The sequence below is a fragment of the Podospora pseudopauciseta genome, chromosome 3 (assembly GCF_035222475.1).
Source record: "Podospora pseudopauciseta strain CBS 411.78 chromosome 3, whole genome shotgun sequence".
NCBI lineage: Eukaryota > Fungi > Ascomycota > Sordariomycetes > Sordariales > Podosporaceae > Podospora > Podospora pseudopauciseta.
Genome location: NC_085893.1, coordinates 3,112,365 through 3,128,769, shown reverse-complemented (window position 1 = coordinate 3,128,769; position 16,405 = coordinate 3,112,365). Strand labels below are relative to the sequence as shown.

Sequence of the window (16,405 nt, the reverse complement as noted above, 5' to 3'; positions counted from 1 at the left end):
CCGCCGTCTGTTTCTGTTTCTGTTAGCACACCTCCGAGACAGTCTGCTCCTTGTCTGGCTGGTTTTGGGAATATTTTCAGTCTGACCATATCAACCCGAGTGGAAGACTCTTGGGATCAACACAATGTATAAACTTTGCTCATTCCTCCCTCCGTTTGCGATGGGACATCTCGCTGACCGTCCGGTGTCCTTATCACTTACACCACTTCGGGATACCTGCACTGTCCCACTTGGGCAACCCCCACCGCTCTCATGCCAAGACATTGTCGTCTCTCTTTTTCTCTCTCTTGATTTTCTTCTCATCATTCAGCTCGATCCTGAGATATGTCTCACTCGCCAGTCTTGGACCACATCGGCAAACAAGAAGAAAACAACCCCGAAAACACTTGCATCTCAGCTGCGGATTTTGGTGTTGATGACTTGCTTCTCGGCCCCAGCTCCGATGAACGGTGGGGTCCTTGACCTTCCCCGCTTGTTTTCCTCCTCCACTTTTTGTTTTGTGATTCTATGATGGTGACACCTGGTGACCGCTCCTCCTTGTCACTGATCGAGTGAATCAAAGAACAAATACGGAGCGGTGACCCGAAGAACCATGATCCTGTCCTTTTCAGAGGACACCCACCAACGGAATCCCACGGTCCGGTTCAGGTGACTGGTGAATCAAGTGATTGGGCGGCCATGCTTCCCACCACCACTTTTTGACGTGGCAAGACCAATTTAGCCAGCTTCACCAAAAAAGAGATTCAACCCCGACATATATTTTTTCCCTCCCCCGACGAGAGCTGGAAAATTTGAAAAGCCGTGGAAACCCATTGGTGGGTTGAAGCGGTTCGGCTCGGCTGCTCCGCGGTCAACATACATCCCTCGCTTCAATACAAATCTAGGGTTGAGGGTATTCACGGAAATGGGTCCGGCATAGGGCCTGCTTCTATTCTCCCTTGGCCACCCTAGACTAGACCATGCATAGAAGCACGTCACTCTCACCTTGGTTACCTTGGCTACAGACCTAGGTCAGCGCCGTTTTACGTCCAAGTCTCACCTTGATACGGCCCTTGCTCTCACTTTCTCATCACCAATCCCTTCGTTTGCATAATCACCTCAGAACTGACAACTCGCCCTGCATACACATCAAAGTCACGATTCACCGCAGCATAACGACCCAACCCCAAAAAATGCCTCGCCGTGTTTGCCTCTCCCATCATCGATTGCCAACACCTACCCTCTCTGCCCTAGGTACCCATGCAATAAAAAACCACCTATCGTTCGTCCAAGTTTAAGCACCCCGTCGCCAAACCAGGTTCACCAACCCATGCAACCCACGTTCTTTCCGCCCTGTCTACTACTCTCATCATAACCGCCAGAAGCAAGAAGTGACACGGTGTACAACATCCTGTAGTGTAGGGCCACAAACCGACCGACCGACCGACCTGCATCGTTGACCACACACAAACACACACAAACACACACTTCAATCCAATCAAATAATCGTGTACTCCCTTGATAGCTCTCCTCGTCCCTTGCAGGATGCATGAGCACCTACCAGAAAAAACCTGGAAAGAAGAACGCAGCATTGCCGAGGAGAATAAGATAGACTGTCACAGAGAAGAAAAGAAGAAACTTCTGACTGCCGAGACTAAAGAGCCAGCTCAGCGTAGCAATATGAGAGCGTGATGAGGATCCCGTACCTGCAGCAGCAGCAGCAGCAGAGCATGCATGGCAGCCCGAATTGTGGCCAGAGGAAGAAGAGGGAGAGAAGCACCAGACAACAGTCCGTAGGTAAGACAGCTTGAAAAGAACTCAAAGCAGGGTGAAAAACAGAAGAGTGCCGAGGTCGGTGATGATGATGATGATGTGTCAAATTTCTATACTACCTCGCAGAGTAGTACCCGTCCAATGATGGAGGAACTGTACCTGCAGAAAAGAAGAAGAAGAAGAAGAAGAACCAGAGACAGAGAGTCGGAGAGAGGAGGGGCGAACGCCGCTGACCATTAAGGTGTCGTTCAGTGCCGAAAAGAAGAAAAGAAAAGCACCTGGGCAAGACAAGCCCAGTGGCCCAACCAAGCAGCCGTAGGTAGGTTTTGGTCCCGTCCCTTGCAGCTTGCAGAGTACCAACACTCCCAAGAAAAAAAAAGCAATCAACCACCGAGACAGAATGTGTAAATTACAGCAGAATGACTGCATTATGTCCAAGGATAGCAATCAATCAACGCTTCCCAGCCCAGTCTGCATTCCTGCCCCTGAATTTTGCATCCAAGTCCAACAGTAAATGGACAATAACGCTGGAAATATTCTCTCCTGAAACCATCGCAACCCCCCCCCCCCCAAACTATGCTTCTTTGTTCTGGTAGCTTCCCTTATACACAAACACCCATGCAGCAAAGAGAACCCATCTATCATTTGAATCTTATAGAGTATCCCCTAATCCCCTAACCCCCACTCTACTCCTCATCCTCCCAATCCCTCCCCCCATACAACCTCTGCCCCCTATCCATCCCCCCTATCCCTCCCCCTCCCATCCCCCCTCCACCCCCACCACTCTGCCCAGTCGCGTTCTCAATCCTCTCCAAAAACTCCGGCGGTATACTAGGCAAATACTTCCTCTCCCGCTCCCTATTCACCCCCCCAAACCCAGCCCCATAACTAACCAACATATCCGTCACACTAGGCAGCACAAACGGCAGCATCAACGCCGGATCCAGCAGCAAATTCGCCGGCGCCTCCTCCACCTCCTCATCAAACATCCCCCCGCCGCCCTCCACCGGCGACATCGGAACCTCACCACCGCCATTCTTATTCTTCCCCGGCGACGACCCCTCCCCAGCCACCTTCCTCCTCGCCTCCCGCTCCTTCTGAACAGCAGCCAAATACTTCTGCGCCGACTTCGGCAGTCCCCCCTCCCCAACCTCCGGCCTATAATGCGCCGCCGAATGCAACAGCTGCTGCGGACTCAGGCTCCGCAACTGCTGCAGCGTCCCCACCAGCGCCTCCAGGTCGTCCTGCCCCAGACTCGAAAAACACTGCAGCCACTGCAGCAGCTGAATCACCGGCGCCAGGTGCCTCTTCGACGCCTCCAACAACGTCTCCCCCGTCGACTTCATCTCCCCTTTTTCATAATGCTCCGGCTGCCGGTTGTTGCTCCTCACCCAGTCCTCCAAGACAGAAATATTCATCCTGATCTGCATCGCCTTCGTCCTCGCCAGGTACTTCCTGCTGGACATGATGCGGTTGAACAGCTCCGCCCCGAGCCAGTATATCAGTTGCGAAGAAATCTGCGCCGTGATCACCGAGTGCACATCATAAAGATCCAGCACAAAAAGTGTGGACGACAGCAGGGAAGTAACGTTTCGTGGCGAGGGCTTCGCTCGCTGTTTTGGCGACGGAGGTCGTAATCGCTTCTCGAGAGGCTCTTCTTGCACCTCTTTTTTCCTCTTGAAGAGCTTCCATTCGTTTTGAAACGTGATGTTTTCGAACCCCGGTATCGTTTCGTGGTCGAGCATCGCCGGTTCGAGCACCTTGTCCAGGCGTCTCTCGGCGTCGCGGACGATAAGAATAAAAATTTCGTTAATCAGTTCGGCCAATTGCGCTTGGAACTCGGTTGTGGCCTCGACGAGGCCGTCGTCTTTTTTGAGGTAATGTAGAAGAAGCGTGGCGTTGGACATCCAGAACGCAAGAATGGTCATGTCCCATTGGTGTTGTTCCACCACGTAGTTGATCTTGTCCATAGCTGTTACCAGTAGCTTCGCCAGTAACTCTGGACTGGCGTGATAATGCGCATATCTGGCCCCGAGAAAAATCATGTTTGCTGGTACTGGTTTCTGAGTTGGAGATCGTTGCGGTGTCATGTTGGTGATGACAATGTCTAGGATCGTGTCGAGATCACTCTCCTGGAAAACAAACATTTGATCGTGAAGACATCTCGACCAGTCAAACTCCTGCTGTTCTTCTTCATCGAATTCATCAAAGGTCTGGGATTGTTAGCATCAGCTCAGAAGAAAAAAGGGGTAAATAGGGGCTACAAACCTCAGGCTGGTCATCGATGCCCATGTTGCCAAGGTCCACCTCCAGATCCCTAGCACTGTCCATCATCATGCGTCGGCGCATTTCGTTTTCGGCCAACTCTTCCTCGAACTTGTCCTGGGAAAATCCAGGTTTATAAAAGTCATCGTCCAGCCCGACCGTTCCGATGCCATACCCACCACTGTCGTTGAGGTAAAAGTTCATGTCGCTATCCTGGCCAGCGAAATCGAACGCCGTCCTCCCTGTCGAGGTCTTCTTATCTGGCGACGCCCCATTGTCCAAAAGTATCGTCGCGATTCCCTTGTGTCTGTTTGTCATGGCCCACATAAGAGCACTCCATTGATTGCGATCCTGCTTGTCGACATCGGCTCCCACGTCAATCAACGCCTGTACCACCGACTCGTGTCCCTACCACCAAAACAATTAGCATGGGCAATTTCCGGGAGAGCGCATGGCTAATAGCACTAACAAAGCAGCTCGCGTATATGAGGGCCGGCGTCCCCTCGTCATCTGGCGCATTCACGTCAATGTATTCCCTGGCCTTTCCGTTCAATATCTTGTTTACAGACTCCAGGTTGCCATTGCTGGCGGCCATGATGAACGTCCTCTGCAATACATCCTTCTTCTCCTCCTCGGACCGCTTCGGATCGGCAGCGACGACATCCTCGTCCTCGAACACGGCGCTCGTTGTGTGTGCGGCCTGGGCGGCAAGCATTTCCATAAGCCGTTTCTCGCTGTCCGGGCCGCCCTTTGTCAACTCCTCCTCGTAGTTGGGGTCATCCAGCGTCAGGTTGCCAAACGATAACGGCTTCGCGGTGATGGGCGTGGTCAGGAATTGCGATTGTCCTGAAAAGCAAAAAGACTCGTGAGTTAGCACACGGTATGACGTGGGAGAGCAAAAAGGGGAAGGTTGAAGGGACACCAACCCTGCCATCCGTCGTACATCTCCGTCTCGGGCACCAGCAACTCGGCGGGAGCATGTCTCCGGTCGTCTAGTGACCGTGGCAGGTCGGCGGGCAGTGGGCGCTTCTTTTCCGGGCCACCAAAGCCGGCATCGAAGCCGCCGTCTGAATCCCCGAGATCCATGGCTCAGGGTGCTACGGTTGAGCTGGCATGCGTGCGTGTTGCGTGTCCGGGGCGGCTGCTCATGGGCGAGGCAAAGGGGTTATCCGTGGGCAATCGGCATGCGCATTCGGGTTTGGCGGTGCGCCAAAAACTCTGTGTCCAGTCCAGTGGGCAACGTTTTGGAAAAATAGAGAGATGAAAGCTAGAAAACGGCGTTTGACCCGACAGTTGCGCTCCCCCTTGAGGCGTTAGGCATGTTTAAAGTCTGGGCTTTGGCCCTTGGCCGCATCATTCAACAGCGAGTCGCAGCCCTCCCCACCTCGATGGCCCGTGCGTTGGATAAGAGAGACAAAAACCATTAATCTCAATCTCCTTGTTTGATGATCTCTTTGAACCAATATCCAACTCTTGTCGCTATTGATCTTGGGTCACATGGCTTAATATGGTCTCGTTTGGTGATATCAATCGGTTCGATCCGACTATCTGTCCTCCTTTTTCTATCTATCCCTTCAGTTTGTTCAACGTTCAACCGCCACGCCGCTCCCAGTCAGTTTCACCTCGACGGCTCAAACGGCACGCTTCGCAAACACTCTGACACGCTTCACACCTCCGTCAGGCACAATGATGAGCTTGACGTGGGTAAACACCTTGTCCTTGACCAAGCTGTCTGCTGGGTGTTCAGCATCTGGGCCAGTCTTGATCGGCTCTGCTACCTTCACCCAACCCTCAGCATCGGGCCCGAGTTCACCATCTCCCTTCCACTCGATAGCTTGAAGCTCAACCCTTTGAGGGTAGTTTCCTCGGAAGTGAGCCGTGTCAACAAGGAAATTCTGGATGTAAGCCGGCGCTCCAAGCTTGATAATGGTCCAATCAATATGACCCTTACCACGAGACCGAGCTGTCTCCCAGCCGTCTCCCATATCCTTGCCTCTGCCAGGCAGGATCAGGTTGTCCTTGGTTCCAAAGTGCTCATCACTGCACGAGACAGCAACACCTCCGTTTTGGGCGGCAGCCAAGTCGATGATGGCATTAGTATCCTCTGGAAAGACGGGAACGGCATGACCAAAGAGGCGGAATCTGGCGATACCACCGTCCGGGTACATGTTCAAACGGACGTGTGTGTATTGCTTGTTTGTGGGATTCTCCAACTTCCACCCAAATCTCTGGCTGGGGCCGCACTCCTGAAGCCCGAGAATAGTCTCCCAACCACCACGGCCTCCCTTCCATGAGAGGACCTCCTCGTTGTTTTGGCTGAAGCAGCCCTCAACTGAGATGGCAGGGGCGTGGTTGCCGTTGAAGTAGGCAGTGTCGACTTCAATGCCCTCGACAGTACCAGAGCTAACTCCCAGGCGGATCACCACCCAATCGAAGGGCTCAGTGTTGTGTCTTCTGGTCTCCCAGCCGTCATACCAGGCACCGGTGTAAACCATCTTCCCCGGTTTTCTAACTGGGGGAAGTGGGTTGATCAAGTTGGCAGCATCAGCAAACCATTGGTCTGAGAAGCCAAGAACTTCACCTCCAAGAGTGGCTGAGACCAAATCTGCAAGATGGTTAGCACGGCATCCTGCCGTGAGACAGAATTGCACCTACCAATGGCGGTTGACTTGAAGGTCTTGTCGATGTATTCGGCAGAGACCAAAGTGGCCGGGACGGCCTCAGTAGCGTATCCGTAGTCATCAGCCATGGTGGGCAACTGTGAGGTTCAAAGTGCAATTGAGGGTAAGAAGGCCAAATAGATGATATGTCGTTTCAAGGCGGCACAGAGGGCACACTTATAAGCCTATCAGTTCCAACCGATGCCGGCCGTATCAATGATCGTTATCAAAGCATATGACACAAGAGCCGGGGAAACAGTCTCGTTTAAATCCAACGTCAATCTCCTATCCGCCTCCTCCCCAACCCAGTGGCCCGCACAGAAGAACGAGTGGAAGTCGGCCAGCTCCGACGGCAGGCCTGCCTTTGAAAGTGGAGATGGAGGCGAGCCGATGGGTCCTTCTAGAGTCCTAGACACCTTCTCCGACACCCCAAGCAACCGGAGGTGACTAACAGAAAACATGCACAATCGGCCGGCCGTCCTCTCGGATGCAGGTTCGAGAAACGAAGACGCGGGGCACATCGGCACACGGCGGCACAAATTGATAAGATACCGGTCCGAACGGGAGCGACCCCGCATAACTGGGGCCATGAAAATCGGTGTGAAGTGATTGGTCAGCCAGCTTGTCTCTCAGCTCGGCCGCCTCGGTGCCGTCATCACCGACCTGGACCGCGCCATCAGAAGCAAGTAAGGTGATCTCTCTGGGGAAAGTTTAACTTGACGACAAGACTCCATCTTAGCTGTGGAATATCTCCTGGAGCTTACAGTTCAAGAGAGACGGCAGAGGCTTGAAACTAGTGGGCTTCCCGATTTAGTTTCACTAACTGGCGTGATGCATGCATGTTTTCTTCCGTCAAAACTTGTGACCGGATTGGTAATGATTCCATAGCTTTGGGGGGGAGAAGCGGCATAAAGGGTGACACAAGCCGACGATCTTGTCCGCGTCACTTTGCCCTTGCCCTTTCCTTTCCAGCTCCTTCAGCTGGGTTGTGTCGTCCGTGGCGTCTGTCAACTTCACGCCTTTTCCCCGCCGACTTGTGTCTGAGACCGTCTATATCAGCAACCAGACTTCCCACTCGAGCTACTCGCAGCCATTTTCGTTTGGGTTCGTGCTGGCTCGAGACTAAACCCAGCCATATCATCATCCATCACCAACTCACACCCTCCACAGCTCTTATAAGAGCCCCCTTCATTCAAGATGACCTCCACAACCACCCCTTCCCTCCCGCGCTTGCCGGACGAGATACACCCTCACCAGGAAGAACCTGACACCCATCAACAACCAAACGAAAACGAACCCCTTCTAGGCCGACCAGGCGACGCAATCCAACGCCCCAACGCCCCCATGTACCGCAACCTCTATCTCGGTTTGTCTCCCCCTTTTCCCCTCCCATTTCCCCCTTTGACTAACCTCCCCTCAACAGGAACCGGCATCCTCTCCCAAACCGGCCTCCTCCTCCTCCTCCTCTCAATCCTCATCCCCCTCCTAACCCACCACCCCCTTTTACCTCTCTTAGTGCCCCACCCAATCCTCCAACTCACCGGCCTCCTCGTCGCAACAGAAGCAATCCTCCTCCTCCAACCAACAACAAAATCCCTCCCCCTAGCCAAAACCCGCGCGGCCAAATTCCACGCCTGGCTTCACCTTTTATCCTTTTTGCTCTTCCTATCAGGAACAGTAATAATCGAAACAAACAAACACGCCAACAAACTGCCTCACTTCCACTCTGTGCACGCTTATTTGGGGGTTGCGACAGTCTCCTTGCTGGGACTGCAGTATCTGTTTGGGTTCACGATTTATGTCACGCCCAGTGTGTGGGGAGGGGAGGAAAAGGCAAAGAAGGTCTGGAAGTGGCATCGGTATCTTGGGTATGGGGTTTTGTTGATGATTCTGGCGACTACGGGGAGCGCGGCGTGGACGGATTATGTAAAGGGGCAGTTGGGGGTGTCGAGAGTGGGAGTGGTATTGGGGGTTGTGCTGGTTGCGGGGGGCGTGTTTCCTAGGATTCAGCTGGGGAAGTTGGGGTTGAGGGAGTATTGATGAGGAGGATACAAAGGGGAAAGAGTGTAGGATGGAGAGGGATTGGGGTTGGGAAAATACAAGTATGGATATTTCGTAGTGTGGTGGTGATGAGGAGGGGAAGGAAACGAAAGGCAATACAAAGAAGAGCTGGTGTGGGATTTTTGGGGTTGGAGTTTATGGGACTGTGGTATCTTATTTTTACCGCTAACTATCAATTGTCCAATGGTTGGTTTGTTGATGGTAGTCAAGGCCATTCATAATAATCGCAAAATATGATAAACCACACTCTCTCTGTACGCATTACATTGCTATCCATTCCTGACTAGACAACCACGATTGCTCAAACAGGGTATCTACCAAGCAGCCACACACTCAAAAACACACGAAAAACAGACATGTACATCTTTTTCTAATTCAACTCGCTTCCGCTTCGCCAACCCAACACAACAACATCATTACAACAACAACAACACAAACCCACCACCATATTCATTCATCCCCACTTGTATCGCACATCAAATTCACATTAACTTTCTCTCTTTCTTTTTCTCCCATTCCATTCCTACCAAACCCCCCGTTTTCTGTGTGGCTATAATGATATATCGTTCGGTGGAAAGTTATACTTCAACTCACTCTCCCCTTTGATCGCCCGTTTCCCTTGTGCAGGTTCGCACTTCCGTATGTAGTTAATCCATATTAAACCCTTGGTATCATAATCTCTTCCACTTTTCCTTCCTCCCTTCCACTCGTCTCGGCTCGCTCGCTGTGTATCGCTTCCATCCTCATCTTCGTCCCCAAAATATCAATAACCGCCACCCCCCCCCCAAGATATGAATGACAAAAGAGCGTCAAAAAAGAAAAAAAAGAAAAAACCGCTGTAAAACTCCGTTGCTCCCATAAAAGTATGTGTGCTTGCTTGCTGCTGTCATTAATAAAAGTGCGCGGGTATCTCAAATCGTTACTCGATTTCGTTTTGGTTTGGTGTTTTGTTTGCATGAATGCCCCCCCAAAAAAAAACATTACTTTATGGGTATTGCGTCGGCTGAATAGGCCAGTCGTCCTCCGTGATGCTAGACCAAAAGAACCACACCACCGTAACCGCAACAAAGGTGAATAATGTCTGAAACAGAGAACCATCGATGGCGCCTGACGTGCCGTTGCAAATGTAGGGGCTGACAACAAAGTTGAAGATTTGACCCACGGCGAAGCTGAGAGCTGCCGCGCCCAGGAACAGCAACGGCCTCGTCTCGCCGAGCACCTTGATGACGAGGACGAGCTCCAGGACGACAAAAAAGACAACCCAAACCAGGGGCAGGAGGAGGTAGGTGACGTAGAGCGCAATGCTGCGGTTGGGAGGCTCAAGGCTGCCCTGCCATTGGGTAGTCCACTGGTAACCGGTGTCGAGGGCGATGTATCCAACACCAATGAGCCATGCAAGTGCCGAGCCGATGGTGAGTGCGAGGGAGAGAATCGTGCCGTCGTCCATCAGCTGGTAACCCACAATACCGTTGATGAAAAGCAGCCATGTCGTCGCCGCGATAGCACCAATGTGAATAGCGCTGAAAACCACTCGTACTTGGTCGTTCAAGGGGAATTCTCCTATTGAGAAAATCTCCGCAATAGACACAAGCAGATAACCGACCAAAAACACTTGCATTTCCCTGCAGTTCCGTTAGCTCCTGTCCAAAGGTTTGACGTGCGCACGATAATGCACTGACCTTCGTCCGACAGCTGCCCTTTTCCTTTCCGACTTAAGAATAAGAGAGATGGTGACAAGAATAGCAATTCCCGCAAGCAGAATCGATCCTAAAATAAAATGTCAGGAATTCCATCTGTAAATGAAGACGCGAGACCCTGGGGACATCATACCCAAGTTACCGAGGTATCTATCCTCGCCTGGCAGCGTAATGCCTCTCAACTTGCATCCGCCCCAATCTCCATCCTGATTATGGGTTTTTGAGAGAACCTGTGTCTGGTCAGCATCTGAGGGGACCAATTGGCACTGTAGTGATCGACTGTTGGGATGGCTTACATTGCAGACTGGAAGAGTTGTGTCACGACAAAAGTCCTGATCCCAAGTTTGTGGTTAGTTTCGTCCCTGCGCAAAACCCTGCATGCGATGCTGGTAGGTGCGCGCTCACCTCGAAGTTGCCAAATTTTGTTGACCCCATTGTGTGTTGTTGTCGTGCGATTTCTGACCGTCGCGCGTAGAAATTGTCTCGGGTGTTTGTTGTGTTTCAGGTTTTGTCGGTGGCCTCTCTTCGTTATTGTCCTTTCTTTCCCCAAGCGATTTTACTCAATTGACAAAGTTGCCCCCCCTTCACAGTTGGCTTTTCAGCTCTTTTGAATAGTTCTCCGCCTTTCGTCCGTGATCGATAGTCGTGACCTGGGATCGCAGGATGCTGGCGGTGGGGGACCCTGGCTTTTGCTGCAGCTCCCAGCCTCTCGTTCGTGGTTCCTTACTGCCAGCTCTGTTTGCGCGCAAACTGATCGTCGTCGTCGGCGTCCTCCTCTCGTCTGAAAACCATGCGCTAATGATTGGAGTTATTCTGTAGTCGGGAGCAGCATGCGATACTCGGAGTGAATGGGTCGGAAGCAGATAAATGCTATGGCGCAGATATAATTGCTGTGGTGATTGGGGTTGGGGGGGGAGAAGCTGGAAAAACAGGCGACGAGGAGGAGCTGCGGGCGGGCAGCAGTCGGATCGCCGTAATAATTATAAAACTCAATGCCCTGGGGCAGCCACTGTCGAGCCACTCACCTCACCCAACGTCCGCGGCAGGAACACAGAACACAGGATAGCGCGCCCCGTTTCGGTGGCACGCAAGGGTGACCCACACCTCGGTTGCGCTCACGCGATTGGCCGGGTGCCCTTGTCCACTTGCCTGTTCCAGGAACCAAACCCCAGCCTCTTGTGAAATCACCGTCAGATTCGGGGCCAACCGGCTGATCAAGAGAGCTCGAGTGTTGATGGAAGCCGAGATTATAGATACGACGCAACCTGACTTCTCTTATTGCTCTGTTCTTTTGTTTTCTGTGTACGGAGTATCCCTCAACCGATGCTATATTCGGCTCAGCCGTTGGCTGTGTCGGTATCGGTGACTTGGCCTCTCCACTAGATGACGGAAGCTGTGGCGGCGCAGGCGTCAGGTCGAGGTCGGTATTCTGGTTATGTATTCTCCTAGATGGTAACAGTGTGGTCCGACACGTCGAGGCCAGAGGTAGAAAAGCACTGCCAGCTATGTATGGATAATGGGTGAAGGGGGACCACCATTATGCACGATGAGCTGGACGCAAGGGAGCCGTCTCTCATTGCTCCGAGACTGGGCACCAGTCACTGGTGTTTTCTCCAAAACACCTCACCCACCCCTGTCGAAGCCACTGCTGGACGAACGCCTCAGACCAAGGTTTTTCGGTCGGCTCGAGATGTGACTTGCATTCCCACTGTTTCGTCCCATGCAAGGCAAGATTGGGTTGCTGTAAGAGCGGGAGAAGATGAAATGAATGGTCCGAGCGCTGGATATTGCTCCTACTACGATTATAACTCTAGACAAGAGACAATTCTAATTTCTAGAAATTAATACTTGCAAGACAACATAGGTGGTCTTGGCCAACGCCTTGTGCTTTATCGTATCAGAAGTAGGGGCAATACCTGATTTCCAATATGATACAGCAAGCAACTGTTGTTGGCGGCTCATCGAATACAAACTGTTCTGGAATCATGACACCACGGTCGAGAGGACAAGTTGGGCAACTCGACAACACTCCGTGAATATTATCCGGCCCAAGTACCATCCATTATAGTACTCTCTTCCCCCCCACGATCTGGCTTGCATGGTTGCATCTGGAAATTTGAGCGAACACAGCGTTTCATGTGTATCGTAGGACGACGCCGACGTCCGTATACTGTAATGAAGGTTAGCAATATCACTAGATCTCAAAAACGGCCATGCAGGGGGCCTTTATTGAATTGCCCCATTCCTGAGCTCAGCATCATTCAGTCCCCGACCTGGCGATTCATGCTCGACTTCCCTTCTGGGATGGTCCATGTCTCCTGTCTCCCGAGAAACATCATAGCGGCCGCGGGGAGGGAGCTTCTGCATGATGAGCCCAGGGGCACAACGGATGCAAGGGAGGGGCGTGGAAGCCTCACAGAATTTCGTCCTGACGTTGCATATTTTGCATGGCAGTGAAGCTGTTTGATATATATAACGCATTCGGCCGCCCGACAAGCGAATTCAAGTATGGCTATGTCAGTCAGCGTCTACCGAATGGCTCTATGGGTTGTTGTTGCATCACCAACATTAGCTGGCTGCGGCGTGGGCTGTTTCAAGCTGGATGACGGCGAAGAAACCCAGATGGGTGTGAATGTCAAAACATCGGCGCTCGTTGGTTCAGTTCCTCAGCCTGGTTGAATCGTACTGCAGCCGGTGCTGAGCTTTTTGAGGCGAGCCTTGCGCAACCTCACAGGCATGTCAGCTCGTGAGCTGGAATCGCGCCTCACCCACAGTCATGGAACGACAGACAACGTGGGACGGCGTGAGGGGAACAGCATGTTTCACGTTTCAAACATTTGACCCCTCCAGGACAGCATCTATTCGAGTTTCCGTCGGACTTGAACAGGGTGGTGGGTTGCCTGATTAAGCAGAGGTGGTCGATTTCGAAAATAGGTTACCGCGTGATGAGCTCAAAGTCGTCTTGTGAGAGTCCATGGAGTTTGTGTGTGGAACAACATTAACAGGATGACAGGATGGCCGCGGGTTTTTGAACCCCTAAAGTCGACAGACGGGTCAAACGTGATAAGATGAGGATTGGCCCAGGGCTCTTCTGTGCCGGCTGCCGGTATCAGCAGCGATTTGCAGGATTGACATTGGAGGGGGTGACTTGGCGTGCTGTAAGAAGAGGACGAAAAGTTGGTTGCGGAGATGGTTGAACAAGGCAGCGGGGATGAGTGGACGTTTTTAGGACCCCCTGGTTTGCGGGATGGTGGCTTGGCGGCTCCGCTGAATCCGCCCACAGGGCAGCCGGGGTCAACCCCGTGCGTCAAAGGGTGCCAACTTACACCACCGCCGCATCTCCCATTGGGACCGACACTGCAGCGTGCCTAGTTTTTTGTTGTTTGGCTGTTTAGCTTTCTGCATTTCCCAGAGTCATCTGACCGAATGTCTTCGCCTTCTGCGGAGCCGGCAACTGTAAAACACAGACATCTCCAACTTGACCCTCTCCCACTGCAGACGGAGGCTGCTGCGAACCAGCCCCATAACCGACAAGATTCCGACTTCCAACCCGTCCCGTCTCCCCTCGAACATTCCCCTCCGAACCCTTCCTGTGCACAATAACACCTCCCGATCATCCCGACAGGGCCATTTCATTGATGAGCCCGCGAGTTCAGAGTCGGAGGACGACTCAGGGAACTCTTCGTGGACCGACACGGGCGACATCGCCGAGCAGCTCGCCGGAGAAGATCCCTTGCGCAAGCGATTAAACGACGACGAAGCCCTTGCAGGTGTCATCAAACGCCATCCCAGACACAAAAAGAAAGTCCGATACCAAGAGCCGTCTTCTAGCAGAAGCCGGTCATCCTCTCGCTACACTGGCGCTGTTAGCAAAGAGGCAATCCACATCCCAACTGCTGCGCACCGTCACGTTAGCAAGGCAGAACAGCTACTGGCCACCATCATGACGGGCAGCTCGAGTTCCATCCACGGCCTGACGGGCAAGCCGTTGATTTATTTTACTTCTATTTTCGTTTCTTTGGGCGTGTTTCTCTTCGGATATGACCAGGGTGTGATGTCGGGGATCATCACCGGTCCCTTTTTCAAGGAGTATTTCCACCAACCTTCCAATGCAGAAATAGCAACAATGGTTGCTATCTTGGAAATTGGTGCGTTAATATCGTCCCTCTGTGTTGGGCATATTGGAGATATTATCGGGAGAAGAAAAACGATTCTGTACGGATCAATGATCTTCTTCGTTGGAGGTGGGCTGCAAACAGCCGCGACGAACATGGTCATGATGATGGTTGGTAGGTTTGTGGCTGGTTTGGGAGTTGGCATGCTCTCAACTATCGTCCCGGTATATCAGTCTGAAATCTCACCTCCACACAACCGTGGAAAGCTCGCCTGCATTGAGTTTACCGGCAATATTGTTGGTTACACGACCTCGGTGTGGGTGGATTATTTCTGTGGCTTCATTGAGAGCAACACCTCATGGAGGCTGCCCCTGATGATGCAATGCATTATGGGAGGTCTTCTTGGTTTGGGTAGTCTGATTATCGTCGAATCGCCCAGGTTTGTCGCTACCACTTACACCACGCATGTGAACCGCGCGCTAACCCATTTTAGATGGCTCCTGGACCACGACCATGACGAGGAAGGTATCGTGGTCATTGCCAACCTGTACGGTGGCGGTGACATTCACGATCCCCGCGCTCGTGAGGAATTCCGCGACATTAAGATGGACGTTCTCCTCCAACGGCAGGAAGGCGAGCGCACATATTCCGAGATGTTCAAGCGGTATGGCAGGCGAGTCTTTATCGCCATGTCAGCACAGGCCCTGGCCCAGCTCAACGGTATCAACGTTATCTCATACTACGCGCCGATGGTGTTCGAGTCAGCTGGTTGGGTTGGCCACGACGCTATTTTAATGGCCGGGTTCAACGGTATCACATACCTACTGTCGACAATCCCGCCATGGTACATGGTGGACCGGTGGGGCCGGAGGCCTATCCTGCTGTCCGGTGCTGTTATGATGGTCCTCTCGCTGTCAGCCATTTCGTACTTTTTGTACATCGACGTGCCATCGACGCCAACAATGGTTGTCATCATGGTCATGATCTACAACGCTGCGTTCGGATACTCATGGGGACCTATCCCCTGGCTCTACCCCCCGGAGATTCTCCCTCTCAAGATTCGCTCCAAGGGTGCCAGTCTGTCAACGGCCACGAACTGGGCTTGCAACTGGTTGGTGGGTCAGATGACACCCATTCTTCAAGACTGGATTCACTGGAGGTTGTACCTTGTCCACGCATTCTGGTGTGCCGTTAGCTTCGTTGTTGGTAAAGTTGACCGCTGCCTTGCTAATTTTTTTCAAAGTCAAAGTCTAACAATATCCCTAGTATACTTTATCTACCCAGAAACCCGCGGTGTCCGCCTCGAGGACATGGACGCCCTCTTTGGCGACGCCACTCGCGCGCTGGGCACACCTGCTGGTTCGACGCCAGCCTTGCACGCCGAGTCCGATCCGCTCGTGCGCTCCGGGTCGCCCATTCCGCCCCTTGACATCAGAGGCCGCGCCTCGCCGGCGAGATTTGGACCGGGAAGTGCGATTCCAGGACTGAACATCGATCCACCAACGTCGGTCGGTGATCCCAAGGCCCAATCCTCCAGGCAACAAAGTAGAGGAGGTTTGGGCGGTTGGTTGTCAAGGCTTATGGGCCGTGGTGGCTCGAGTTCTAGCGGACAGTACGCTCCTATCGATCAAAGGGGTGATTAGACATGGAAAGGGAAGAGTGCGCTTTGGATAGAGGAGGAATGTGTGGTTCGTTTTTGGAATGCATATAGATGGCGCGGGAACGCTGCTCATCGAGATGGGCTGCTGGGTATGGCTTTCGGTTCTTTGCTTCTCCGCATAGGGAATTTGTTCTGGAAGAGGTGCGGGAGTACAGTGACACCACTTTGAATGAGGTTGTTTTTTTTGGTGTGTTG

General features: G+C 52.5%; 5 protein-coding genes across 5 annotated transcripts; 2 read left to right on the top strand and 3 right to left on the bottom strand.

Moving 5' to 3' along the window:
* Nucleotides 1-2,438: 2,438 nt before the first annotated feature.
* On the bottom strand, nt 2,439-5,103 carry QC763_308850 (uncharacterized protein; the record flags this gene model as incomplete). The annotated part of the gene is made up of 4 exons (XM_062911335.1): nt 2,439-3,965; nt 4,021-4,425; nt 4,487-4,863; nt 4,944-5,103. 4 exons carry the CDS (start codon nt 5,101-5,103, stop codon nt 2,439-2,441), a joined length of 2,469 nt encoding a protein of 822 aa, XP_062767362.1.
* Nucleotides 5,104-5,473: 370 nt separating this feature from the next.
* QC763_308830 (uncharacterized protein) lies at nt 5,474-9,430 on the top strand. The gene is made up of 3 exons (XM_062911333.1): nt 5,474-8,043; nt 8,101-8,886; nt 8,949-9,430. Exons 1-2 carry the CDS (start codon nt 7,875-7,877, stop codon nt 8,715-8,717), a joined length of 786 nt encoding a protein of 261 aa, XP_062767360.1. The 5' UTR covers nt 5,474-7,874; the 3' UTR covers nt 8,718-8,886; nt 8,949-9,430.
* Nucleotides 5,649-8,615, bottom strand: DAL2 (Allantoicase; the record flags this gene model as incomplete). Its single annotated transcript, XM_062911334.1, has 2 exons — nt 6,673-8,615; nt 5,649-6,622 (listed from the first exon to the last, which is right to left on the bottom strand). Exons 1-2 carry the CDS (start codon nt 6,764-6,766, stop codon nt 5,649-5,651), a joined length of 1,068 nt encoding a protein of 355 aa, XP_062767361.1. The 5' UTR covers nt 6,767-8,615.
* On the bottom strand, nt 8,947-13,622 carry QC763_308820 (uncharacterized protein). Its single transcript, XM_062911332.1, has 5 exons — nt 10,841-13,622; nt 10,732-10,767; nt 10,569-10,665; nt 10,418-10,505; nt 8,947-10,360 (listed from the first exon to the last, which is right to left on the bottom strand). Exons 1-5 carry the CDS (start codon nt 10,868-10,870, stop codon nt 9,724-9,726), a joined length of 888 nt encoding a protein of 295 aa, XP_062767359.1. The 5' UTR covers nt 10,871-13,622; the 3' UTR covers nt 8,947-9,723.
* A 2-nt stretch (nt 13,623-13,624) lies between these two features.
* Nucleotides 13,625-16,193, top strand: HGT3 (Ribulose bisphosphate carboxylase large chain; the record flags this gene model as incomplete). The annotated part of the gene is made up of 4 exons (XM_062911331.1): nt 13,625-13,737; nt 13,934-14,989; nt 15,044-15,756; nt 15,817-16,193. 4 exons carry the CDS (start codon nt 13,625-13,627, stop codon nt 16,191-16,193), a joined length of 2,259 nt encoding a protein of 752 aa, XP_062767358.1.
* Nucleotides 16,194-16,405: the final 212 nt, after the last annotated feature.

Bases quoted from the DNA above. Each gene is read 5' to 3' on its own strand.
- QC763_308830 (XM_062911333.1), top strand. From the start codon at position 7,875: ATGACCTCCACAACCACCCCTTCCCTCCCGCGCTTGCCGGACGAGATA. The intron at 8,044-8,100 runs GTTTGTCTCCCC...TCCCCTCAACAG, and splicing joins GTACCGCAACCTCTATCTCG to GAACCGGCATCCTCTCCCAA.
- QC763_308820 (XM_062911332.1), bottom strand. From the start codon at position 10,870: ATGGGGTCAACAAAATTTGGCAACTTCGAG. The intron at 10,768-10,840 runs GTGAGCGCGCAC...ACTTGGGATCAG, and splicing joins CAAAATTTGGCAACTTCGAG to GACTTTTGTCGTGACACAAC. The intron at 10,666-10,731 runs GTAAGCCATCCC...GACCAGACACAG, and splicing joins CAACTCTTCCAGTCTGCAAT to GTTCTCTCAAAAACCCATAA.